General features: G+C 44.1%; 1 protein-coding gene across 1 annotated transcript; it reads left to right on the top strand.

Annotated features, from left to right (window-relative positions):
- Positions 1 to 848: 848 nt before the first annotated feature.
- Positions 849 to 20,424, top strand: LOC101071407 (B-cadherin-like). Its single transcript, XM_029834711.1, has 18 exons — positions 849 to 1,134; positions 2,199 to 2,313; positions 2,966 to 3,054; positions 3,588 to 3,722; positions 8,869 to 9,009; positions 9,369 to 9,524; positions 12,863 to 13,007; positions 13,221 to 13,393; positions 14,276 to 14,404; positions 14,487 to 14,672; positions 14,768 to 15,012; positions 15,450 to 15,592; positions 15,662 to 15,753; positions 15,864 to 15,996; positions 17,842 to 18,060; positions 18,467 to 18,597; positions 19,062 to 19,205; positions 19,775 to 20,424. The coding sequence occupies exons 1-18, from the start codon at positions 1,084 to 1,086 to the stop codon at positions 19,985 to 19,987; spliced, it is 2,640 nt and encodes an 879-aa protein (XP_029690571.1). The 5' UTR covers positions 849 to 1,083; the 3' UTR covers positions 19,988 to 20,424.
- The last annotated feature ends 5,587 nt before the right edge of the window (positions 20,425 to 26,011 follow it).

Below are 26,011 nucleotides of genomic sequence, written 5' to 3'. Positions count from 1 at the left end.
AAACATGGATGACCATGTGACTAGTAATAACAATGTTATTATCAATGCTATGGCCGTTGTCTTTGCAAAATAAGTAAGAGCGTGACGACATTCATGATATTTTCTAGAATGTTGATAGTGAAACAAGGAAGAGCTGAATAAATGTTGGCGAGGCTCCAGATTCCAGAGGGACTTTGAACTTTGATCTTTCAAACATCAAAGCCAATATGTGGGGAAAATGTCCTGTTTGATGGAGGTCTGCGATGCACAAGCGCACAATAATTATTATTATTATTACTTTTATTATTCATTGCTATCACCATTATTACTGCCCTTATTATTAAAGTTCTTATTTTTATTGTCGTTATCGTTATTATGACTGTCAATATTGTTATAACTGTCGTCGTCGTTATTATTGTTATAATTCATAAAAATGATCAAGATCGTTTTTTGTGTGTGTTTGATACATATCTGAGACGTTTATAACCCAAATCCTGATTAAACAACATTGATCTCAGTTGTCTGAACACAGAAACAACAACAACAACAACAACAACAATCCTGATTTGAAGTGCCTTTTGCCCCCTTGGGTGGCTTTATGAGGGTAAAAATGAAAGATAAAAACACCAAAATATAAAAGTACACCAGTGTGAGACAGGGATAAATAAAGGAAATCAGAAATCACCAGTTAATGACGCGAAAACACTGATGACATGATGACTTCACATCCTGTGATGAGTGTGTGTGTGTGTGTGGGTGTGTGCGCGCGCCTGCGTGTGTGTGTGTGTGAGAGAGAGAGAGCGAGAGAGACAGTAAAGGAGCTCAGAACTGGAATTCCTTGTGTGGAACCTGGACGAACGCTTCGCGGCTGCTGGTTTCAGTCACGTGGTTCCTCCGGGCGGGCAGAACCAGTATGACCATATGAGGAATACGGAAGCTGCGCACCTGTGACACGACGTCACACGCCGAAAGTACCTGTTCCGTCTTGCTTCAGTCACTTTTCTGACTGTCTTCCTGAAGTCAGGACAAAGAGCGAGCGAGCAAAGAGGTGAAATCCTGAAGAAAACTTTTACCTGCGGAGTTTGTCGGCGGCTCGGGGGACAGATGGGGGTCGCTGGAGTCCGAATTTGGGTCTTTTTATTCGTCGCTTATCAGGTGAGATCGTTTGACGCTCGTATGTTTTTATCTACTTCCTGTAATTCTGTACTGATTTCTCAGAAAACATTACCTGTAAAGTATAAACAACCGCAAATTTGCGCCTTTACAGCATCGGGAAGGTTTTTAAAAGACTTTTTTTTTAAAAACCTGTAGATGTTTACGTGAGTATGTTCTTGACATTTGTGGCCATGGATTGAAGCAGCAGGTGGTAGCGCCGGATGAAAGGTTGCAGCTTGGTCTCCGGCGGTAGTTGCACATATTTAGTGAGTATTTGTGGCGCTTGTCTAGCGCCATCATGGCTGTTGGACTGGTCTCTTCCGGGCCCAGGGGCCTCGCCCTGCTGCTTTCACACACTAACACACACTTCCACAAGTAAACCACGTGTTCCTTAGTGCGCCAGACTCTGCGGATCATATATATTCCATATGTTTGTAACACTTTTATCTAGAGCACAGAGAAATAAGGGCTGATGTCAGTCATGACACGCGTCCTTGGTCCTTCAGCGGCTGCTGTGCGGTCCTCAGGTATTTTTATCTTTCCGAGGTGAAATCTAGTCCAGAATAGACCACAACTACAGAACTCGAAACTGAGGAAAGAAAAAGCAGCTTTTCAGTTTCAATTGTCACTGCATTTTCCCGAAAGCATTTGAATAAAGGGAATAAAGAAGTTTGTTCTTGTTTCCATGTATTCATTTGAAATTGAGTCAAAGCAAATAAAAAAATCTATTCTGGGATTTAACATTTCTCAGGAACACTTATGGTCTGAGGTGGTAACAGGCTTGTTTTCATGTATTAGTAATTCAGTATTTTATTTCATTACTCTATTTCTTCCTGTTTCGTTGGGATTTCTTTCAGGCAGTTATCCTGGGAAACTAGGAATCATTGTTTAGATCACAACTTTCATTTCAGCCAGTAATGGGGAGTTTAGTTATCCAGGGAATTTTGACATATAACATGAATGAAAAACGACAGGATTTTGTGCGTTTCCTTTTAAAACATGCTCTCAACGTGTTTCTCCTTTTCTTGTACATTTAGACAATAACTATTATTTATTTCTCCAAGGTATCGACGTTGGTGACGCCAGAGGAGCAAACATGTGTCCCTGGATTTGACCAAGATAACGTGATTTTCAAAATGACCAGTAAGAACCTGAGGTCACATGCAAGATTGGGCAAAGGTGAGAACTTTGTAAAAATGTATCTACATTTGTTTCTTCAATATTCGGCACCTGTGGTTGGTCGGCCGTAGATCAGTGCGGAGATGTAGCTGATGTTTTAAATCTTTGATTAACATCAGTCTACAGATTGTTTAATTGCAATATGTAAGCTGTGATACTGGCCAGAGGGGGCGCTAGTGGGCACTATCACTGGACAAGTGTGGTTTTGCTGTAGGTCCCTAAAGAATTGGGGGGTGTTTAAACTACAAAGAGAATATGTCAACGTTCACATTTTGGAGATCACTTAATCTTCCACTGGATTAACTGTTGGCGTTAAGAGGGAGTTTGAGCTGAAGGGCCCGACGCTCCTGCTCCAGAATCTGCAGGAAAAGCATTCCTCTAGCCTGCACTTGAAAATGAAAGTAGCCCTCAGCTGTGAGCCACAGCACCAAGCAGCTCTTCATCCCTCTCCAGATCTGATCTGATCCCAGTGACCCAGATCACTTGCTGAGCCGTCTCATTGCTCTGCCCCTAACGTATACTCTCTATGTATGAGAACACCTTTACCTGGATGCTGAACCAGTGTGTTTACAGAATACTTGCTCGCTGTATCTTTCCTTTATTTTCTATCTTGTCGTGTTTGGAGAACTGATTTATGCCCATTAAATTACAGTGAACTTTGACGACTGCACCATGCGGAGACGGTTTACCTTTTGGAGTAGCGACAGTCGTGTCAGGGTACAGACAGACGGCACTCTGACGGTCAGTAACCAGCTTTTAAATATATTTTTATATTAGCCCTTACTGGTTAAAGTGGGGTTTAAAGGTTTGGTTTTATTGGGATGGGAACAAACGGGCATTATTTTGGTTTGTATAAATGACACGTCTGCTCCTTCGTCTAGACTGTAGATGCTATCAATAATTAGCATTTACTGAATATGAACATTTGGAGACAGTCAGAGGAAACAGAAGCTCTGGTTTCCTCATGATCTGGCAACAATGCCTCCAGGTCTCAATTCACTTACATTAGTTATTTGTGCTAAATATTATATTCTTGAAAAAGACATGAAAAGATGAAATTTGCAAGATTTTTCCTGACAATGGTGTGAGGAAGACTTGATCCCTATTCCTTTTTTTAACATTCCTTTTTTGAATGAATTCATTTTGTTAATGATTTTTCTACGCTTCATAAGCCTACAGGGGTCACATGGGTAACTTGTAACTTAAACTTTTAAACCAATTTAAACAAAAAAGAGGTTGTCCTGTCAGCATTCCCCTTTTCTCTTTTCCTCCAGGTAAAGCGACCAATTACGTTGCATGAAGGACACCTGGACTTTCTTATCGATATCAGGGATTCCCAAGGTCACAAACATACCCTCCCTGTCAGGCTGCTGCACCAAAGCCTTGAAAGTGAGGTGAACAACAGTGAGGTAAAAAAAAAAGTTACCTTTTTCTGCTTTGGTTAAGAAAGACCTAAAGAAGGAGCTTAAAAACAAATGCTTTTATTACGCTTGAAAAATCAGTTGGAAGTGTCTGAATACGTTCATCAAGCTGGTCATGCAGCTGTTGTCATCCAAGCTTAAATACAGCAGAAAAAATGTGTGAACCATTGTGAAATTCTGTGATTTTTCTCCAATAATTCATCATAACTGTCGTCACTGTGAGTCACTGTCCAGTTGTGCTTAGGACCTCAGAAATCTGGGCAGTGGCCCTGGCTCTTGGGGTCCTTTGGACTGATGTTCGAGTAGCCACCGTCCCCAAGCCTCCATTGGTTGAAATTTAGTCTGTCAACTGTTGAATGTGAAGTCTTTGATGTCCCTGTGTAACCTGTTCCAGCTGTAGGGAAGTCAATGGTTCGTGAGCATTGACTGAAGGGTGGGGTGGGGGGGGGCTTCTTTAACAGTCAGGCTAGCTCTAGTCCCACCTCCAAACCCAGTTTTTTGTTTTTTCACCAGGCTTCCAGGTATGCTAAGGCTGGACTCCAGTGAGGTTCTTGGGCTCTTTAACCCAAGTGTTCACATTGTGGTTCTCACTGTAGCCATTAAAGCTCAGCATGTTCTTATTTTTGGCATATTTGTCGATACCCTTTCCTTCAAAATCTGATCACATTTTCTGAAAAATCAATGCAGAAACCATGAAATTCCAAAAGATTCACATACGTCATCGCATTTTATTTTTTTTTTTAATTTATTTTTAAATCCTGTTTGTTCGTTCATTCAGGAGACCCGCAGGGCTCCGGTGTGGTGGGTGATGAGGCGTTCTCTTATGGGGATGGCTATGCTGTTCCAAATATTACCACCACAGCCCCCACCTGAGAGAACAGCTCGTCCAAAGTTGGTCTGTCTGTAGGGCACGTCAGTCCCCTCTGACCGTAGACCGAGTGGCTCTGCCGGCAGCATGTGTTAGTTTTAATGATGGCGGCGCAAGACCAGTTTATACAGAGCACCAGCAAATTTAAAGTATTTGAAATGATCAAAATTCAGAAGTTTGTATGTCTCTAAAATGAGAAATTCTTTCTTGCCCCAAATGGGGGCAAGATGAGACAATACAGGCATGTCACCTATATTTTTATGCCCTGCATACCAGACCAAGATGGTATTTTTAAGGAAAGGGTTTTTCATACATCTTTTTAATGTTTTAAGACCTAAGGAGTACATATATAAGCTTAATGGTAATGGAATTTATTCATGCTCAATGCTGACCGAGGTGGGAGGTGTAGTAGTACAGAAGTAATTGGATGCTGAGGCTAGTTGGGCAGCCATATAATACCGTCTGAGATTAGGAAATTGAAGCCCTCCTCACTCATAAGGCAAATACAGTAGTTTAAGATAAAGCCTGACCCTCCCATCATTCCTAAGTTTGTTGTAAAACATCTCTGATAGCAGCAGTGGGAGTGTTTGGAAGTGGTATAAAAATTGTGGTAAGAGTCATTTTAATTAATTTGTCCAATCATAGAGATGGACAAAGTGGACCAAGTATCTAAATCCCTCTGTCGTCATTATCAATGGGGTATCTATTGTGGGGTTATGACGTTCTACCTTATTAAAGAGCAGTAGTATGGATTTGGGTTTTGACTTTATAACCTGAAAAACTCCCAAAATGTTCAATTAACCTCAACAAATTAGGAATGCTATGTTTTAAGTTTCTCAATAAAATATTATATCATCTGCAAATAGCAAAATACAATGTTCCCTTCCCCAGCTGTAACGCCTGGTATTCCTCTGGGTTCCCTCACGGCCATAGCTAAGGGCTCTATTGCTAATATAAATAGTACTGGTGACAGAGGGCAGCCCTGTTGGGTGGATCTTTGTAGTCTAGAGGGTTTTGATGTTGCATTATTGGTAAGGATCTCAAGAGTTGGATTTGTGTACAACAATGGAATCCATTTTAGAAAAACTTCACCTAATCCATATCTTGGGAGGACATCAAAAAGGTAATGCCAATCTCTTCTATCAAAGGCTTGGGAAGCATCTACTGAAAGCTGTGCAGTGTCTATCTCATTATGTTTCTCATGAAGTATATTCAAGACCCTCCTAATATTATGATATCCTTGCCTTGTTCGTACCAAACCTTGCTGGTCATCGTTAATGTGCTGCTGTGGAATTTACTTATCCAGCCTTCTAGAAAGTGCTTTAGAGTATTTTTGTATCACATCCCATCAAACTGATTGGTCTGTAAGACAAACATTCAGTTGGCGGCTTATTTGGTTTCTATATAAGGGTTATTAAAACTAGGGGCTTCATCGTAATGTATCTGGGAGAATTATTTTGATAAAAGATTCACTAAACATACCAAGAAGTGGATCAACAAGTTTCTTTTATAGAATGTTTTTTAAAACTGAAATCAGTAATCCGTCTGGACCTGGTGCTTTTCCACCATTAATGTCCCCATAGCTTCAAGAAGCTCACCTGCCTTCAGTCGACAATCTAATCTGCTTTTTTCATCATCTGTTATTGTTTGGAATTTCAGCTTATCGAGGAAGATGTTTTGTTCTTTTATTTCTATGCAGTCTGATTTGTACAGCTTCTCGTAAAAGTCTGGGAAAGTATTATTTATTTTTAATGGATCCTTGGTAAGATTGCCAGTAGTTGATCCTTTCTTGTATAAAGGTTTTTCCGTATCCCTCGGTTTTCCAGATCCTCTGCTTTGGATTCAAGGAAAGTAACACGCTTGATGGTCACATCAAACTTACGCTTTTTCGAGTGATCCCTCTACCTCGAGATGCGGCGTTCAGCTTCGTCGATCCGCACCTCGTTTGAGGCGATATCTCGTTGCGTTTGTGTCATGTTGTATTCCAGCGCTTATTCCAGAGTTCGTCATTCCAGTCAGATGAGTGTCTATGTTGTCCAGCTTTGTTCCAAATTCTGTCTGGAGTGACTTAAGCTCGCTCAGAAATTTGGCTAAATTAGCCGTGCGGCTAGTGTCCATGTTGCTGCCTAGGGTCGGTGATGTTGTTTTCGTAGCTGTTTTTCAGGCGCAGGTAAAATTGTTGCACTGCTTGGCTGGCGGGGATTAGACATGTCACTGCCGAGGTTGTACTCTAGACTTCAGTTGCAAATATTACTCTTTTTTTTAAAAAAAAAATTTTTTTTTTTTGGTGATGTCTTGCACAGGTGGCGTAAACATTTCCGCTAGGCTGCCATCATGGTCATGGTCACATGACCCCCCTCTAGTTTTCTTGTTTTGTTTGGAGAACATCATACAAACATGAGTTGGAAACAAGTCTTGGACTAGAGCCATTGCAGATGGAAGAATGCGACCAGCTTCCTGTGTATTTTTTGCGGATGTATATGTTGCTGCATCTTCTTCATACATTTGCATCTAATTTTTTGAATGCTTGTGGAAGGTCGTTGATATAAGAATCGGTCCTAGAATGCAACCCTGTGGGATTCCTGCAACACATTCCCGATAGGTGGATTTGACAGCATTGACCACGACACACTGCAGTCTGTTGGTCAGGTAGCATCCATTTTATGGCTGTTCCTGAAAAATTAAAGTGAGTTAATTTGGTTAAAAGGATGTTGTGGTGTCAAAAGCCTTCTTTAGAAATACCGTTCCAACACAACCACTCTTGTCTAAGCTCGGTGTGTTTTTATGCTCTTTTCTGAAACTGACATCAAGATCATAATCACCCTTGGCTTCAGAGCTGTTCAGTTGACTGTTCATGCTAGCTACCTCCGTTTGTGAAATCTCATCTCTTGCAATAATCGGTTGTGCATCATTGATAGGAATGGGTTCAGAACCCAGCAGGATGGAACAGCGGGGATGTTTCTATAATCTATGAAAAAGTTGTTGAACTCTGCGCTCATTTTATTGGGATTTGTCATCGGTTTTCCATTGATGTTTATTTCTATCCCCTTGTTGTCTTTTGTTCTGTTTGCCAGTAAGTGTATTAATGCTGTTTTCACATTTTTTGACTGTTTTCTTTTACATTGTCAATGATGTTTTTACAAAGAAGTTTGCTTTCTGTATTATTGTGTGTATTGTGTTGTTGAGTTTTGGGAATTCTATTGTTATTCATTGACCATTATGGATATTAAAATTAGCTCTGGAATCTCTTTGGAGAGTTTTCTACAGAAGAAAATGTAGAAAACGGCATTATGGTCAGATATTCCAGTTAAAGTGTTGGTGATTCTTTCAGGTCAGTTAGTAAACAACAGGTCAATTTTTGTTTGTGATTGGTTGGTTTATCTTTAAACTGTTGGTGGTTTTAAGATTCCTTCTAGCTTCTTTTTTGTCCCAATTTATGTTAAGTCACAGACTAAATTGAATTCTGTCTTGTGGTCACATAAATTAAATAACTTTAAGTTTGTCATAGAAATCTACTTTGCTGTTTGGTTTTCGATATATATACAGGTGAGGGTAAAGGATCTCAGTAGGTAGTTCCAGTTGATATTTGAGGTGACTTCTAACAAGACTTCTAACGCCTCCCCCTTTCCCCTCTAGTCAGTCTTTTCTGAAGGTGTTGTAACCAGGCAACCAGGTTTGAAATAACTAAGGAGTGGAATTTTTTATGAACTAGGTTTCTATTGTGAATTTTACATGTATGTCCTTTGTTTTATGGATTTGAGAAACACTTGATAAGGTGGTTGTGGTGCAGTTGTTCTATCCTCTATAGCAGACTGGCTTAGAACTGGGGTGGTGGTACCATCAGTTGCAGTAGTGGTCCGATCAGCTGAGGGGATGGTCCAAATCTGTTGAGTTAGTCTAAATCTTGTACTCCTCCATACTCCTGAACAGACAACACTTTTAGCAGGGTTTTAAGACCATGTAACCAGGGTAATTCTGGCTGGGATGTGTCATACTTCACTAGAACCTCAGGTACTGAACTGCTGCACCAGGATCTTCAACAGCATGTACACACCTTTTGCCATGCATTCTCTACTCTGCTGACAATGTTCAGGCTGCTTCTTTATCAGTTATTAATGTAATTTTGTTCTTTCAGCTGTGGAAGCTAGAAGAAACATCTCTTATTGCAGAGTGTGTAATAACCTTACAGCATGTGTTGGTCTAGTCATGAAGGCTTACTTATCCACAGTTATCCCTCTGACCATATTATTAAATGTCCTTGCCCAGGGTGCAATGGAAGCCCCGGTGCCTGTCCTGTATTTCCAGAGGTCTGGTGGAGGTCTAAGGAGGAGAAAGAGAGACTGGGTGATTCCTCCCATCCAGGTTGCTGAGAATACGAGAGGACCCTACCCACTTGAAATCTCTAAGGTAAGACCCTTTGAAATGGATTAGTGGGCTCAGTTTGTCTCCATTATGTTCCAGTTATGGTGGAATCGGACAAAGTATAGAAATGTACTTGAATCACGTACCAATGTACCCATCATTAATTTGAAGCCCAAATGAATGATTGGTGCCTCTAGGCATGAAGGGTGTGGACACAACATAAGAGAGGTTAAACTTGAGCAGCACTTAAAAAATGTTTGATATTTGTTGGTAGAAACACCTGAACACATCAGGTCTAATCGTCCCCATTCAGATTACTTCTGCCACCAGGGGCTGAACGTGGCTCTGACTACAGACAGAAAAGTGCCGTTTAAACATTCTGAGTTGTGACTGCTTTTGTCCAGATCCGTTCAAACCAAGACAAACTGAAGAAGATTTTCTACAGCATCACTGGTCCAGGAGCTGATCAGCCTCCTACAAACCTGTTCACCATGGACAGAGACTCAGGATCTCTGTTTGTCACACAACAGCTGGACCGAGAGGAACAAGCCAACTACACGGTAGGCCTCATGCTAGAGACACAAGCAATACAAACTGATGCATTTACACAGGATAAAATTATAATTTTTATTTAGAAATTAGAATATACAACTCTAGATATAAGAAGTAGGAGGGTGCTAGTAACTTCTGCTCCAGAAATTGGATGGTCCATCTCCTGGTCTCCTGACTCTGTTCCTCCTTGAAGATACATGTTGGTAGGATTGAGGAGCTCCTGGAAGTATTCCTTCCACCGCCGGATAATTGCCCCAGGAGACGTCAGCAGCTCCCCACACATACCTAGCATGGTTTGAGCAAGTTGCCGCCTGCTGCCCCTAAGGCGCTGGACAGTTTGCCAGAATCTTCTCGGTGCCGACCGAAAGTCCTCCTCCATAGCCTCACCGAACTCCTCCCACGCCCATGTTTTTGCCTCTGCGGCCGTCTCGGCCGCAGCCCGCTTAGCCAAACTATACCAGTCAGCTGCTTCCGGAGACCCACAGAACAGCCATGACCTGTAGGCCTCTTTCTTCAGCCTGACTGCTCCCCTCACCTCTGGTGTCCACCATCGGGTACGGGGATTACCGCCATGACCAACACCAGCGGTCTTGCAGCCGCAACTCGTGACAGCCACCTGAGCAATGGCGGAGCGGAACATGGCCCATTCAGACTCAATGTCCCCTACCGCCCCTGGAAAGCTCTGTCGGATGTGGGAGTTAAGACCAGCCTTACGGGTCCGCGTGGTGACTTCCCCCCCACCTGATCCAACTCACCACCAGGTAGTGATCATTTGACAGCTCTGCTGTCATATGGCCGCAGATCAGCTGACACGACTATGAAGTCAAACATTGACATCCACCGATGAACATCCTTATGTTTGAACATGGTGTTGGTTATGGCCAAGCTGTGACTAGCACAGAAGTCCACTCTGGTTCTGATCGGGCAGACCGTTTCTCCCAATCACGCCTTTCCAGATCACTCTGTCGTTACCCACGTGAGCGTTGAAGTCTCCCAGCAGAACGATGGAGTCCCCAGTCGGGACACTGTCCAGCGTCCGTCCTAGGTCCTCCAAAATGGGTGTGTACTCTGAAATATTGTTCGGAGCATAAGCACAAACAACAGTCAGAACCCGTTCCCCAACCCAAAGGCTCAGGGAAGCGGCCCTTTCGCTCGACCGAGAGAACCCCAACATCAAACTAGAGAGTCTAGGGGCAAGCAAAAAGCCCACCCCAGCTCTCCGTCTCTCGCCCTGAGCAACTCCAGTGTAGAAGAGTGTCCAACCCCTCTCAAGGACTTGGGTTCTCGAGCCGACGCTATGTGTGGAGGTGAGGCCGACCTTATCTAGTGGGTAGCGCTCAACCTCCCCCACAAGCTCCAGCTCTTTCCCCGCCAGAGAGGTGATGTTCCATGTTCCAAAAGCCAATTTCCATAACCAAGGATCGGACCACCAAGGCCCCCGCCTTGGTCCGCCGCCCAATCCACAATGCACCGGACTCTTCATGCTCCTCCTGCAGGTGGTGGGTCCACTGGGGACGGGAGTGTCCACATAGCCGGTTCGGGCTGGGCCTAGCCGTGCCCCATGGACGTAGGCCCCAGCCACCAGGCGCTCGTGATCAAGCCCCAGCCCCAGGCCTGGCTCCAGGGTGGGGCCCCGGTAACCCTCCAGGCTGGGTACGTGGCTTCTCCCTCTTTTGTTGCATGCTAGAGCTCCGGCGGAGCTCCGGGAGCAGATGGGATCCGCCCAGGGTATCTTAAGGCTCTGGATGTTGTAGGGCTGTCCTGGCTGACACGCCTCTGCAACATTGCGTGGACATCGAGGGCAGTCCCCTTGGACTGGCAAACTGGGGTGGTGGTCCTTATTTTCGAGAGTGGGGACCAGAGGGTGTGTTCCAACTATAGGGGGCTCAAACTCCTTAGCCTCCCTGTGAAAGTCTATGTCAGGGTGCTGGAAAAGAGGATTAGATCGAGAGCCGAACCTCTGATCGCGGAAGAACAATGCGGGTTTCACCCCGGTCGTAGAACCACGGATCAGCTCATTACCCTTGCTGGGGTGCTCGAGGGGAATTGGGAGTTTGCCCAACCAAGTCCACATGTGCTTTGTGGACTTGGAAAAGGCCTATGACCGGGTCCCCAGGAGCATCCTCTGGGGGTGCTCCGAGAGTATGGGGTGGATGGTCCCTTGATAAGGGCCGTCCAGTCCCTGTACCGAAGGAGCGGGAGTTTGGTCCGGATAGCCGGTTGTAAGTCGGACTCGTTAACAGTGAGGGTTGGACTCCTCCAGGACTGGCCTTTGTCACTGGTTCTGTTCGTAACTTTTATGGACAGAATTTTTAGGCGCAGCCGGGGAGTGGAGGGTGTCGAGTTGGGTGGCCGGAAAATCTCGTCACTGCTTTTTGCGGATGACATAGTTGTTCTGGCACCATCGAGCAGAAACCTCCAATACATGCTGGGGCGGTTCGCGACCGAGTGTGAAGCGGCAGGGATGCAGATCAGCACCTCCAACTCAGAGTCCATGGTCCTCGCTCGGAAAAAGGTAGAGTGCCTTCTCCGGGTCGGGGAGGAGGTCCTGCCTCAGGTGGAGGAGTTCAAGTATCTCAGGATCTTGTTCACGAGTGAGGGGAGGATGGAACGTGAGATCGACAGGCGGATCGGAGCGGCGTCAGCAATGATGCGGGCACGTAACTGATCAGTTGTGGTGAAGAAGGAGCTGAGCTGGAAGGCAAGGCTCTCGATCTACCGACCGATCTACGTCCCAATCCTGGCCTATGGCCATCGACGTTGGGTGATGACCGAAAGAACGAGATTGCGGATACAAGCGGCCAAAATGAATTTCCTCCGCAGGGTGGCCGGGCTCAACCTTAGAGAGAGGGTGAGAAGCTCGGACATCTGGCAGGAACTCGGAGTAGAACTGCTGCTTCTTCGCATCGAGAGGAGTTAGTTGGGGTTGCTCGGGCATCTGGCCAGGATGCCTTCTGGACGCCTCCCTTGAGGTGTTCCAGACATCTCCCTCCGGGAGGAGGCCTCCTGGCTAGCCCAGGATGAGGTGGATTGATTCCATCTCTCGCCTGGCTTGGGAGTGGCTGGGCTGGAGGAACTGATGAAAGTTGCCGGGGAGAGGGCTGTCTGGGCATCCCTCCTGAAGCTGCTGCCCCCACGACACAGACCCAGATAAGCGGGAGAAAACTAAACTAAACGAAACAAGGGTGCTGGTAGGGCTTGTCTTGCTCCCATAAAACTGCGAACATTCCCAGTTTGTCTGGGCCATTTGAAAGTTCAGAGATGTTACATCGTCAGCATTATAAAACTGTCAGTAGATGGTTTAAACACCTTTTTAATTACTTTAAATGTTTGGGGTTTTTTGCAGCTTAAGGCCTATGCTGTGGCCGCTGGCTCTGGAGCTGCTGAGGAGCCGATGGATATCGTCGTCAATGTCATTGACCAGAATGACAACAAACCTATTTTTGTCCAAGACATCTTCCTGGGAGAAGTTGCTGAGGCTTCACCAAAAAGTACCATTTGTTAATCTACATTAAGCTCTTGGATATATATTTGGCTAAATACTAAGACCACGTGGTCCTGAATGTGATGGAATAGACGAGTAGCACATTGTAGTAACCAGATGTGTAAAAGAACTTGCTTTTAGTACTTTTTAATATTCCACTGATGTGCTGCAGATGTTTTTGAAGACTGAACTTGCTTCCATTTCTGAATTGTTTTTCCAGATTTTGATGTGATTCAGGTTGTGGCTAAAGATCTGGATGAAGAAAACAACGACAATTCTGATCTCCGCTATAGTATCTTAAGCCAGGAGCCAAAGTTGCCCAGTAACGACCTGTTTGTCATCAACCCAGTGACCGGCTTCATCCGAGTCAATGCAGGTGGACTAGACAGGGAGGTGAGGACTCATCATACTTTAAATGTCTTTGTGTCCTGCAGGGACCGTTGTTTCAAACTAAGTCCAAAGTTTTACATTTAAAACTGTCGATTAAAGAAGATGATGTAATTAATCATTTCTTCATCTTACTTTCCGGCTGTCTCTCGACTCCCGATGTCCGTCCTTTAATCTGGGTTGACAGTAATTTGGTCTGCTATCGCGAGGCTCAGGGATGGTTTTGAGGTTAAAGCCCAAAGCACTTTGTGGCCCTCACAGAGAGGACATGAAGAAGGTGGCTTCCACAGTACTGTGAGAACATCATCAGACCCTGTATCTTTTTCACTTAAATGTCATGTTGTGCATCAATGGGTGCACTTAAACACTTTGCCTCAACAGACTTTGCTGTCCACCTCGGCGGTGTCATTATATTATAAGCCAGTCACTCTGTTTTATTAACAAATGGATGAATCCACTCATGAATCGCATAGAAAATAGTTTTCATCAGAGACCAGTGGTCAGATATATTATTTACTTATTCATTCATTTTCCATGGCAGCTGAGTGTCTGTCTTCCCTGACCACACCCTGGTAAAAGCCCCTCATGATGAAGCTTTAAAAGGTTGCTGGTTGTGCTGTGTGTTGGGATGGGTCAGCACGGAGCGAGACTGATCAGGACAGCTGGCCAACATCTCTCACCTCCTGTTGTTCAGCACCATAACCTTCATTTGCCCAGAGCAAACCAACTAATGATCATAATTTTTAAAAGAAATTGAAGCAAATGTTGGCTGTGATTCAGCTTTTTAAGGCCGTTTGTGGAGACTTGTATAAATATCATCTGCACTTGAAAGAAAGGTTATTAAAATACAGTTATTGTGTTCAAGCCTTGCTGTCTTTCCTGTCACAGAAATACCCAAAGTACACTCTGGAGGTTCAAGCGGCTGATATGCAGGGGGATGGGTTGACTGGAGTAGCAAAAGTAATCCTTACTGTCACCGATAGCAACGACAATGCTCCAGCCTTCACTCAGTCCTCCGTGAGTGCCTCTACAACGGTCACCTCAACCTCTTAAACCTGACTATCATTACACTTTAATCATATTGCTCTTAATTTTTCAGTATGAGGCGTCGGTTGCAGAAAATAAAGCAGATGTCCAAATCATGAAAATGATGGTGACAGATGGAGATGAACCGCATTCTCCGGCCTGGAATGCCAAGTTCAAGATTATCAGTGGTGATCCTGAGGGGCTTTTCTCAGTAAGAACAGGACCCAACAAACAAGAAGGAATTCTTTCCACTGCCAAGGTAAATTTGTCTAATAATTAACTTGGGACATTCACGTCATGGTTGAGGACCGTCAGACCAATTGTTGCTGCTCTGTTTGTCCTCTTCCTGCCAAGGGTCTTGACTTTGAGAAGAACAACAAGCACACATTGTTGGTTGCAGTGGAGAATGAAGTTCCCTTTGCATTACCACTGCCTACTGCCACCGCCACCGTTGTGGTGAAGGTGGTGGATGTTAATGAAGCTCCCATCTTCGATCCACTGGAGAAGCTTGTGTCAAAACGAGAAGATCTTGCTGTTGACAGTGATGTGGTGCAGTACACTGCATCAGATCCAGACACGGCACGCAATCAAAACGTCATGTAAGATTGAGCATCTATCTGTGGCGTTACATCATGATAGTGACATTTTAATGGAAAGTGGACATTTTCAGTCCTTAAATTAAAGGATTACTCGTGGCAAACATTTCCATTCTAAAGAAACTGGGACGAGAGTTCTTGAGGGCTGAAGATTCGTGTTAGTACAGCTACATGAGTACAAGGAAGTTTCTTCTCATTTCCTGTAGTTGGTTAAAAACTCTTCAGAAATGTAGGTCTTACTGGCAGTGATGTCATTAGCAGTCTCTAGAACCTTTAAGCCCTCAGACTCCATCATGCCAAGGAATGATTGAAAACCAGCATAGACCAATGATTCTGTTGTGATGACATTTGAATTCTAATAATTTTGTTATGTTTAGTCAATGTATAGAATTCCATGATTAACATTGACATAATTATTTCTGTGATTGTCTGATTTCCAGGTACAGAATCATCAGGGACCCTGCTGGTTGGCTTGAGGTGGACAAAACTACAGGTCTGATTAAGGTGAAGAATGCCATGGACAGAGAGTCGACCTTTGTCAAAGATGATAAATACACCGCCCTCATCGGTGCTTACGATAATGGTAGGTAATTATGTGCTGTTATTTATATACAGCTTTAATTGTACTAATACGTTCCTGTCACCATATCAGATGAAGTCCCAGCCACAGGAACCGGTACTCTTGTCATCCAGTTGGAAGATGTCAATGACAATGCCCCCATCATTGAAGAACGTACAATCAGAGTGCGTCTTTTACAGATATTTTTAGATATTATTTGGGACTTCGAGTTCTTTTTTTAAACAAATGCTCCTGTCCAGTGTCCAAATATTTAATGTTACTCTGCTTTTCCCAGGTGTGTAATAAAGATTCTACTCCTCACCTGCTGTCAGTAACTGACAAGGATGGACCAGGATATGGATCTCCATACAGTGTGTCCTTACAGGGCACATCCAAGAGCAACTGGACAGCTAGGATGAATGACTCAAGTACGTAATATAGTGACAATGGTGTGCATCTTGTCCTCCCTTCCCCTTCCTCTCCCCAGACACTTCCTCCAGCTCTTCCAGGAGTATTCCGAGGTGCTCCCGGGCCAGCTGAGGGACATAGTCTCTCCAACCTGTCCCGAGTTTACCTCAGAGCCTCCTTCTGGTGGGACATGCCTGGAAGACCGCCCTAGGGAGGCGTCCAGGGGGAAACTGAAACAGATGCCTGAGCCCGCTTAGTTGACTTCTCTCTACACGAAGGAGCAGCTGCTCTACTCCGAGATCCTCTCTCGTGAATGAGCTTCTTAGCCTATCTCTTAGGGAGTGCCCAGTCCACCCATGGAGGAAATTGATTGTGGCCGCTTGACCACAGGTGAAAATAGGAGCGTAGACTGACTGCTAAATCCAGAGCTTCACCTTTCAACTGGGCTCTCTCTTTACGGTCCCGTACACCGACCACATAACTGGACACGCCAAGATACTTGAACTCTCCACGTCAGGCAGGACCTCTTCACCACTCCAAGACACTCCCACAACATCCAGAGTCTTGAGGTACTCAGGGCGGCTCTCATCCACCGTGGTGCCTTGCCACCGAGAAGCTTTCTCACTACCTCTCTAAATTTGGCTTGGGTGATGTTGGATTCCACCTCAGACTCTCCAGCCTCTGCTTCCTCAATAGAAGGCATGTCGGTGGGATTGAGGAGCTCCTCGAACTATTCCTTCCACCGATCGACAATATTCCCAGTTGTAAAAAGTGCTGGCAGACCACTGCTTCCCCCGCCTGAGGCGCCGGGCCGTTTGCCAGAATCTTTTGAGGCCGACCTATAGTCCTTCTCTATGGCCTGACCAAACTGCCATACATCTACTGTTTGGGGAGGACACCGGCCAACTTGGACTGATATGATTCCTCCTCTAGCTTGACGGCATCCCTTACTTTTGTGGTCCAGCACGAGGTTCGGGGTTTGCCACCATGACTGGCACCAGAGACCTTGTGTCCACTTTCTACCTCGCGTCCAATACATCCAGCTGGAGATCAAATGAGATGACAACAGAGTTGATTGACCACCCATCCACCCCCTCGAGTGTCCTGGTGCCATGTGAACTAATGGACAGCCTTATGCTCGTACATGATGTCTGTTATGGACAAGTTGTGATGAGCCCGATAACAAAACACCACTCGGGTTTAGGTCGGGGAGGCCATTCCTCCCAGTCATACCCCTCCAGGCTGTCGTTGACCAAATGGACATTGGTGTCCGCCAGTAGAACAATGGGGTCCCCAGTTGGAGCACAATCTGTTGTTCACAGGGTTGTCCTGTGAAGCCTGACTATCTCTAGCCGGTATCAATAAACCTCCTGCACAAGCTCAGGACATTCCATGTCCCTATAGAGTTTTGGATCTGAGAGTTGGGTCATCACCAATGCCCACCACTGCCACCCAAACTACATTGCACTGACCTCATGAATCTTCCTGCGGGTGGGTGAGCCTCACACCCACATCGCCATTTTGGGCTGAGACCGGCTGGGTCCTGTGGGCAGAGACACGGTCATCAGGCACTCGACTGCGAGCCCTAACCCCAGGTCTGGCTTCAGATTGGGACATTGGTAATTTCAATCTGGCCACGTAAATACCCTTGTTCCATTTGTCGTCACGGTGGGTACATGAGCCAACCATAGTCTGGCCCATCACCTTGAACCTGCTTTTCATGGGAGACCCTACCGGGGGCATAAGAGCCTCAGAAAATTAGGACCACACAATCCTCTCCACCACATTAAGGTGGTGGTTCAAGAACAGGTTTCTGTGCACATCTTGTCAAAATAGAAGAACATAATGTGTTTTCTTTCTTGTAGAAACGGGCATTATTTTGAATTTGGCTACGCAGTTGGACAGCGGCCAATACACTGTCGTTCTGAGGGTTTCAGACAGACAGGGCCTGGAGCAGGACAGCACGGTCCAGGCCACTGTGTGTGACTGTACTGGAGCCGACGTGCGGTGTAAAGACCGTGTAGCCGCTGGCACTGACCTCTCCCTCATCCTTGGAGTACTGGGAGGAATCCTGGTTTTACTCAGTAAGTGTAATGTTTCAATGACATCTGAAAACAAACCATGATATTGTATTGGAGAAATGTAGATCCTAAAGAGTGAATGGCGAGGGTAACAGACAGCACAGATTAAATTATTCTAAATTCAGATAACATGACTCCAATGTTGAGATGATTGAGTTTTCTCAAACCTTTACTGAATCACAGCAGCTTTTCGTCTCACTATTTTTTTTTTATTCATATATAAGAACTTGGGTTGATGAGGCCTTCATGGTCAACAAGTTATGGACTCATTTTGACTGATCTTAACTTCTTGAACTTGGGTGTCCTCACTTAGGTGAACCAGATGGCTGAACTGGCTTTTGTGTAGCCTGCTAAGATTCGGGTGTATCACGCTTGAATAACGGTTTCTTTGATGTGCTTGTGTGTTCAGTGGTTGTGTTGCTGCTGCTGCTGTTGGCAAGACGAAGACGAGGAGTCAAGAAGGAGCCTCTGTTGCAGGACACTGATGTCAGAGACAACATCTTTTACTATGATGAAGAGGGAGGTGGTGAAGATGATCAGGTACAGGCTGTTTACCGGTGTTTCAGATACAAAACTTGCTGAATGTGGGCACTTGATGAACACAATAAAACATATCAGTGATTTAATGTCCAGGGTTTTGTAGCAGCACCCATGATGGTCACGGACGCTTGAACCAAAGCTTTAAATCATCAGTCGGCTGTTCGACAAAACTTTGAAATTCTTCAACGTGTATTTGAGCATTTGGGTTTTTTTCATATCAAGAGCGGTTTGGCAACAAGAGTCCACGTTTCAGTTTAAGAATATCTGCGGATTGAAATTATAAAAAAAACCAACAATATCTTCAACACTATTTTTGAATATTGACACATTCTACTCACAATGTTGGCCGTTGGAAGAATAAGGCAAAGTTCTCAAGTCATGATATCATTTAAAGTTCTTGGGTGAAACAATTGAGCTTTTTTATTTTTGCACATTTGAGTCCTTTTTCTGTGACTTCCCACCAGGATTATGATCTGGGGGTTCTCCATCGTGGTCTGGACAACCGGCCGGAGGTGTTCCGCAATGATGTGGTGCCAAATTTCATGCCTGCTCCACAGTACCAGCCTCGCCCCGCCAACCCGGAAGAAATTGGCAACTTTATTGACCACGTGAGTCACAAACTCAAAGTGTCCTAACAATACAAGTTAACTCTTTAATGTTCATGGAGGAAAATGTTTGAGGAGTTATGGGCTGAATGTGACAACATGAGGGTCAATATTTACCCAAAGTGGCCTGAAAACGTGAATCGGTTGAACTCAAAGTTCAGCAGATACTTTTATCTGCTGAACTTTGCTTGTTGCACGAAGGTGAAGAGATTCTGTTGACATCAGTAGATGTGTCGTCCATTAAAAGGTCTGCGTGCTGCAGGAGACGTATTGCTTCCCACCAAAGTGGTGTCGGCCATATTAGAATCTCATGACTTAATTCACCTACAAAGCTGGGACAAGTATGTCGTTACAAAATGGCGCAGTTATGCTCGAACTTTGGACTGCAAACGCATAAAACTTTTACGTGGCTTTTTGATCAAAGGATTTCTTATTAAGATGACGACTCAAACACCATCAGATACACTTGATACTGTTAATTACTGATGATTGCAACCTCATGATTGAAATCAGGAGTGGTTGGAGGTCTCATCAGTCGGAATGTTTTTAAATTAGTCGACCTTTCCCCGCAGAACCTCAAGGCAGCTGATAACGACCCCACAGCGCCCCCCTACGACTCCCTGTTGGTGTTTGATTATGAAGGTGGGGGCTCTGAGTCAGGAAGCCTCTCCTCTTTGAACTCTTCGAACAGTGGAGACCAGGATTACGAATGCCTCAGTGAATGGGGACCTCGCTTCAAGAAACTGGCTGACATGTATGGAGGAGGGGAAGACGACATGCTGTAAACGTCTCCAAAAGCATACGCGCTACATCAATATGCAAGTGATGAGAATGTACAGCTATCACTCCTACATTTATTTTCTGGGTTTTCTTTTTACTTGGGAGTCAAGTTAGCTTATTTTTTACTCTTATTAATCAACTGTTTAGCTCTGCTCCTTTTTACGATCTGTGATTGTGAATGATTTTAAATCAGTGCAGATGTTGCTCTGTTTACTGGACGCACATGCTGGCAGTTCCACTGGAGATGTTTAATACAGCCTTTCTGTCGTAATTACAGAGTTTTTTAGGTTTTTGTTTTATCTTGTTTTTCTGCAACCTGTATTTTGTTTATGCATTTCTAAAGTGTACGGAAAGAAATGAAAAAGTATCCAGGAGAAATTCCCTGTTTCCAGTTGATGTCAGCGTGATCGACTATCAATAAATACTTTACTGGCATTTTTAATGATTGTATGGTCAAATGCATTATTCCAAGTTTGAATGTTTACATTTTAATCCTATTTTAAATTTATAGTTTTTTTCTATCAGTAATGGAGCCCTTTTCAAATCAAATCAGCACTTGTGAAAAAGAGGGAATCAAAGGTTTATTAGCATTGAGCCCTTTATTAGTTACCAGCATCAAATAGTAATTACAATATAATTACTAAATATGTAGTGTTGCATCATTCTCCCTAACATTAGCAACATAACTAAAGTGATGACTCACAGGGATCATCAATAAATTAGATATGTTGGTTCATTTCATGAATTCTTTCACAAAATGTTAAACTTGTGCAAAAATCTTTTGACTGATATATTCAAGTGTGAAATTTGAATATGATTGCAGATGGTAAAACGCCATGACAACGGGATCAACAAGTTCCTCTAAATATTCCTTCCACCATCTGACTATGTCCCCAGTTGAGGTCAGATGGTCCCCACCCATACTACAGAGTGTTGGCGGCGCACTGCTTCTGTGAGGGTGATGTTTGGTCACCCGCGCTGTTCGTTCACTAGACTCAGATCAACCACACAAACAACAGGCCTTGCAAGGGAGAGCTGACGAGCAGTTCAAGCTTCCTCTCTCAACTCCGTCCGTCTGCTGCTCGCTCTCCTCTTTTATTTGGTGCACACAACATTTATGTCAATCTGACCTCATGATTCCTTCTCCGACTTCCTCGTGTCCTTGAACCTGGTACCTCTCAGTGCTGGGTACCTAACAGCTTCAATACTTGGTTCAAACGTTCAAACACTCATACATTCCTTTTGATTAAACATTCTAAATCTACTTACTATAGCATTGAAACGATAACAGTAATAACAACAATAATTCTTCTCACACTTCCCTCTCCTAAGGCGCCAGACGGTTTGCCCTAATCTTATCGAGGCTGACTGATAGTCTTTCTCCATGGCTTCCCCTGACTCCCAAACTCGAGTTTTTGGCTCCCAGGTCAGCCCTCGCTGCAGCCTGCTTGTCCTGCCGGTACCTGTCTAATGTTTGGGAAGTTCTATGGGCCAACATGTCCCGATAGAACTCTTCCTTCAGCTTGACGGCATCCCTTAATTCCAGTGTCCACCACTGGGTTCGGTGCCTGCCACCACAACTGGCACCAGAGACCTTGCATCAAGAGCTACAACCCAGCAAAGGATGCAGAGAACATGGTCCGACTCAATGTCCCCAGCCTCCCTCGGGATCTTGGTGAAGCTCTTCCTGACGCAGAGGGCTCAGCCAGACGTTCCCAACAGACCCTCACAATTTGTTTGTGTCTGCCAGGCCTGTCACGCCTTCTCCCCTGTACCTTCCACTGAGGAAGGAGAAGCTGGGGACTCTGAGGAGGACTCTGCCGTCACCCAAGCCGAAGGCACCGAGGTAATTATCAAGGTTCTCGGTGGCAGGGGGTCGGGGGTGGATGATATCCTCCCTGAGTACGTCAAGTCTCTGGATTTTGTAGGCCTGTCCTGGCTGACATGCCTCTGCAACATCACGTGGCAGTCATGAACAGTGCCACTGGAGTGGACTGGAGGGGGTGTTCCAACTACAGGGGTATTACACTCAGCCTCCCTGGGAAGGTGTACACCAGGATACTGGAGACGAGGATTCGACCAATCGTCGAACCCTGGATTCAGAAGGAATAATGTGGATTTTTTTCCCGGCCGATTTTTACCCTCTGCAGGTGTCTGGAAAAGTCATTCAACTGTGTCCCATGGGGTATTCTGTGAGGAGTGCTCTATGAGTACGTGGTCTGAGGCCCTCTGTTAAGGGCAGTCTGGTTTCTGTACCACTGGAGTAAGAGCTTGGTTTGAATTGGCCATCAGCAGGAGGGTCCCTCAACTACGTTTTTCCAAAATTTCTAATTAAAATAAGTAAAAAAATTCAACAATGTAAACTTTTGGTGTTAAACTGCACACTGTCCCGAGTCTGGTTCAGTGGGCCACACAATCATGTTGAAACCTAAGATGAACGTTGGCACCCTGAACACGAAGGGTCAGATATGTAAGGCCCTTGCTAAAGGAGCTACTTATTAGTCATGAATCCGAGCACATTCCTGTAAGGTTGAATAGAAGGAGGAAAAGGTACAGAAGCGAGGGGGACAACTGGAGCCTAAAGAGGATTGAAACAAAACCCATTCAAGAATATAGAGATTCACCAGCAGTGAACTTCAGCTGGAGTCAGAGCTTTAACAGTCACCACACAGACACATCCAGGACCTAAACTGCTACTCTAGCTTTAATGGTGTCAATCCACTTCTGAACCGGAGACGACAGCGCTCCAGATGGTCTTCCTCAGTGGTCCAAAGTCCTCTTTGTAGATCAAAGAAAGTTTTGCAGTCTCCTGGCTAACCTGATGTATTCCAAATTCTTGTGGTCAGTCCAGACGAGGAATGGCTCCTTAGCCCCTGCTAACCAGTGCCACCACTCGTTGAGGGCTACCTTTACAGCCAACAACTCTTGGTTGGCAATGTCATAATTCCTTTCCGCAGGAGAGAGGCGCCAGGAGAAAAAAGGCACATGGTTGGAGTTTCTGGTCTATGGAAGAACGCTGGGGCAACACAGCTCCTTCCCCTACATCCGAGCAGCATTTCTCACTTAGTTATCCTGGCCATTTATGCACCAAATTTGAACAATCCAGCATTCTTTTCTAATGTTTTCTCTTGATTACCAAATATGATATCGCATCATCTTATTCTTGGTGGTGATATCAATTGTATACTTTCACCTTCCTTCGATCATAGCTTCTCCAAAAAGACCTCTTTGTCTAAATCAGCACACACTATCCAGCTGTTTCTTATGTCATATGGTATAGTGGATGTGTGGTGATTTTGTAATCCCACTTCTAGAGCATACTCCTTTTTCTCCCCAGTCCATCAGAGCTATTCTCGCATAGATACCTTTCTCTTGGATAAGAGACTGCTTTTGCCTGTAAGCAAATGTGACTTTGATACCATAGTTATTTCAGATTATGGCCCTCTAACCATGGAGATATGCATCCTCAAAACACTCAAATATCTACCGCCCTTGGAGACTTAATCCTCTTCTCCTATCAGAAGAGTCGTTCACCAATTTTATTTTATCTTAAATAAAACATCTCGATGTCAGTAATCACCAGTAATGCCCTTTTCAACCATATGGGAATCTCTAAAAGCATATCTATGTGGCCAAATCATTTCTTACTGTGTGAACAAAAAGAAGGCATATATGGCGCGCCATAAAGAAATAACAGATCAGATCCTGGAACTGGATATGCTATACAGTAATCAACCATCTCCTGACACAATGAAAAAGCGACTGTCCTTGCAGACAGAATTTGATATTTTATTGACACGACAGACTGAATATCTCTTCTCCAAATTTCAACACGGATGCTATGAACGTGGGGGGGGGGGAAATGGACGCATTCTTGCCCATCAGTTACAGCAAAGAACCGCCAATCAGACTATACCAGCGAATGAGGTTTGAAGAGTACATGTAGAGGTTTGATTAGCTTGAGATCTAGCAGTGGTTTACTCATCTGTCTAACGCTAGCAAGAAGTTGCATTCCACCGGCGGTGTCTGTAGCTCAGCTGTGTAGTTCCACAAATCCACTCAGGAAACGTTTGTAGTGAAGAAAAAATATAAAAATCTCCACAAAATTACAAAACGTTTGGGTCTGGCTAACACACTTGTTGCAACTAATTACTTATAGAAGAGAAAGAGAGATAAAAGGTAAGAAAACCGTTTGCTTCTCCAGCTCTCAAGCACTGATTACCCGCTCACGGAAAACAGGCACACCTGGCTCTATGCGGTCTTAAAGGAGAAGCACTAATTTTATCAACAGATACGAAATCACATAACATGGATTCAATTAGACATTTTAACCCTTTTAACCATTATAAAGTTATAAATCAAATGATTAACTATTAAATCTCTCTGTGCTTATATTATTGAATTATGCATTTTCTTAACACATTTTAATAATATGAACTACATAACCATAAACTGTACTTCTGCCTCTACAGTACAGATAGAGCTAAGATTAACTCCTGTTTTCAAAATTTCTATCAATCATTATATACATCAGAATTTTCAACAACACCCTCTGCAATATAAGATTTCTTAGGATCCTAACAGGTTCCATCTGTGGACCCAGGCTTAGCTAATGTGTTAGAGAAGGAGTTTTCGGCCCTGGAGATAATATCTGCAATCAGATCTAGGCAAAGTGGCAAGTCCCCGGGGCCGGTTGGGTAACCGACAGATTTTTTCAAGAAACTCTCAGATCAACTTGCCCCTTTGTTACTGTCAGTTTTTGATTAATCACTTTTACTCAAGATCTTACCTCTAACTATGCGTCAGGCAGTTATTTCTGTAATTCTCAAAAAGGGCAAAAATCCCCTTGAGTGTAATTCATTTTGCAAAAATCCTCACCAAAGTTCTGGCACGTCATCTGGAGGGTGTTCTTCCTTCCATTAGCTCATCGGACCAAACAGGCTTTTATCAAGAATTGTTACTCCTTTTTCAATATTCGATGTTGGATTCAATATTGGATTGGATGTTGAAGCTGCCATCATAAAAGGGAAGGAACGCCGACTAAAACTTGACGGAGGAACAAACGCATGTAGCCATCGGTTTCATTCGACCGGCATGCACACACACTGACGGAGCAGGGGCACACAGTCATTTATTGATTCGCAACACCTGACACAAATTAACCACACTCCCTTAGACAATGGTCAGCGTAAGAGCACGACCCTGCATTCAAGAGCAACAATGTTCAACACCTTTTTAACATTTTTTATAGATCATCTCCACCAGGTGTGCCCGAGATAGTCCTCTCTCTTGATGTTTAAAAGGCATTTGACTGGGTGGAGTGGAACTATCTTTTCAGCGTTGGAAAAGTTTGGATTTGGCCGTACGTTCATATCATGGATTAGATTATTATATACATCTCCAATGGCTGCTGTTCATACTAATAAGCTTCAACAATGGCACAGGATAGTGATGTCCCTTGTCACCATTCCTTTTCACAATTTCAATGGAACCTCTAGCACTAACACTGAGGCAAAAAACTGACATCAAAGGAATCCAATGATCAGGGGAGGAGCATAAAGTCTTGCTTTATGTGGACGATATGCTCCTATATATTTCACACCCCCTCTTGAGTCTTCCTAAGCTAATGGTCTTGCTGACAGAATTTGATAAACTATCTGGCTACAAGGTAAATATTCAGAAAAGTGAGCTGCTGCCTGTTGGCACTAGCAACAATGAGATATTCTAAAATTCACTTCCCTTTAAAATTTGTCCCAAAAATTTAAATACCTCAGCATGTGGGTCACAGATGAACATAAAGATCTCTATGCTGCTAGTTATCAGCCCCTATGATCAAGTCTGAAACAGGACATTGAATAATGGGATCTCCTGCCTCTGTCTTTGGGTGGAAGAATTAATACAGTAAAGATGAACATGCTGCCTAAGTTTTTATATATATTTCAGTGCCTTCTGGTCTTTTTAACGAAATCTTTATTTACCAAATTAAATAATCAGATATCAAGTTGGAAGTCATTTGGATAAAAAAAATG

Source organism: Takifugu rubripes, chromosome 4 (assembly GCF_901000725.2).
Source record: "Takifugu rubripes chromosome 4, fTakRub1.2, whole genome shotgun sequence".
NCBI classification, from domain to species: domain Eukaryota; kingdom Metazoa; phylum Chordata; class Actinopteri; order Tetraodontiformes; family Tetraodontidae; genus Takifugu; species Takifugu rubripes.
This window is presented reverse-complemented; position numbering and strand designations above follow the sequence as displayed.

Bases quoted from the DNA above. Each gene is read 5' to 3' on its own strand.
- LOC101071407 (XM_029834711.1), top strand. From the start codon at position 1,084: ATGGGGGTCGCTGGAGTCCGAATTTGGGTCTTTTTATTCGTCGCTTAT. The intron at 18,061-18,466 runs GTAAGTGTAATG...TTGTGTGTTCAG, and splicing joins AGGAATCCTGGTTTTACTCA to TGGTTGTGTTGCTGCTGCTG. The intron at 19,206-19,774 runs GTGAGTCACAAA...CTTTCCCCGCAG, and splicing joins TTGGCAACTTTATTGACCAC to AACCTCAAGGCAGCTGATAA.